The sequence below is a fragment of the Leishmania donovani genome, chromosome 34 (assembly GCF_000227135.1).
Source record: "Leishmania donovani BPK282A1 complete genome, chromosome 34".
Classification (NCBI taxonomy): Eukaryota; Euglenozoa; class Kinetoplastea; order Trypanosomatida; family Trypanosomatidae; genus Leishmania; species Leishmania donovani.
Genome location: NC_018261.1, coordinates 1,654,663 through 1,655,790, shown reverse-complemented (window position 1 = coordinate 1,655,790; position 1,128 = coordinate 1,654,663). Strand labels below are relative to the sequence as shown.

Here is a 1,128-nt window from a genome sequence, read left to right as displayed (position 1 = left end):
CCACGGCCACCAAAGCTTCCACGGCCACCGCCACCGAAGCTGCCTCGGCCGCCACCGAAGCTGCCTCGGCCGCCACCCATGCCGCCGAAGCTGCCGCGACCGCCGAACCCGCCGCGACCACCACGGTCGGCGCCGCGGCCACCGCCACGGCCACCGCCACGGCCACCACGACCACCACGACCGCGCGGCTTCGGTGGTTCGGTGAAGACACGGAGAGGCGTAAACTGCGTAGGGGAAATGTACACTTTATCGCCCTCGCTGAGGGACGCCGCCTGCACGCCTGGCGATGGTTTCACGGAAAACATGACATCCGTTGTGTTCCCGAGAATCTCCTCAATTTTGCCGATTTTCGCCTTATTTTCGGTGTACACAAAGGTGTTGAAGCGCGGCACCACACCGTGCGCCGTAACCCTGTAAACTAATTCGCCCTCTGCGGCGTTCATGAAGGTGCCGACCTCCTCCACGTTCTCCGGCGGGTCAGGCTCGGACATGTGACCGCCACGGCCGCCACCTCGACCGCCGCCACCGCGGCCGCCACGGGGGCCTCCAAAGCCGCGGCTTCCACCACCGCGGTCACCACCGCCACGTCCTCCGAATCCTCGGGGCATAATTCCTCAACTCCACGTGAAGCTGCTGCAACTTACGGTTTTGTGTACGTGGAGGCAGTGCGAAGCGGCGTTGCCTGCGACGCCAAGTGTAGCGGTGGGGAACCAAGAGAGGGAAAAAGAGATAGATAGCGAAGCTGGGGTGGAGCGAGGCGGGCTGTGCTGCTGGCAGAAGGCGAGCGGCCACCAGGAATAGCGCCTGCCGTTGTGCTACGTGTGCTGGGCACTCCACTGAACGACAGAGGGCCTGCCGGAGCGAAGAGAGGGCTTGAACGACCGCCCGAACTCATTATTGGCAGCGCACGCGCGGCGCCGAGTGGAGAATATCCTTAGCCGAAGCGGAACGCCCCTGTGGCCTCGGCGGTTGGAGGCCGCAAACACAAGCGAGCACGTCGAAGGCCGCAGACATATACGTGCGGACATGAGGTAATCCTCCCGCCTTTTTCTCGTACTTGAAAGTGCCTCTTGTGTCTGCCCTACAGCGTGTGTTCGGCCGCACTCTGCCTCTCCTGCCGCAGGAGGC

The 1,128-nt window shown here is 63.9% G+C and overlaps 1 protein-coding gene across 1 annotated transcript; it reads right to left on the bottom strand.

Annotated features, from left to right (window-relative positions):
* Positions 1 to 2: 2 nt before the first annotated feature.
* LDBPK_344120 (nucleolar protein family a, putative) lies at positions 3 to 608 on the bottom strand (the record flags this gene model as incomplete). Its single annotated transcript, XM_003864523.1, has 1 exon — positions 3 to 608. A coding segment is annotated over one exon (606 nt), but the record flags the coding sequence as incomplete, so codon positions are not given.
* Between the last annotated feature and the right edge of the window lie 520 nt (positions 609 to 1,128).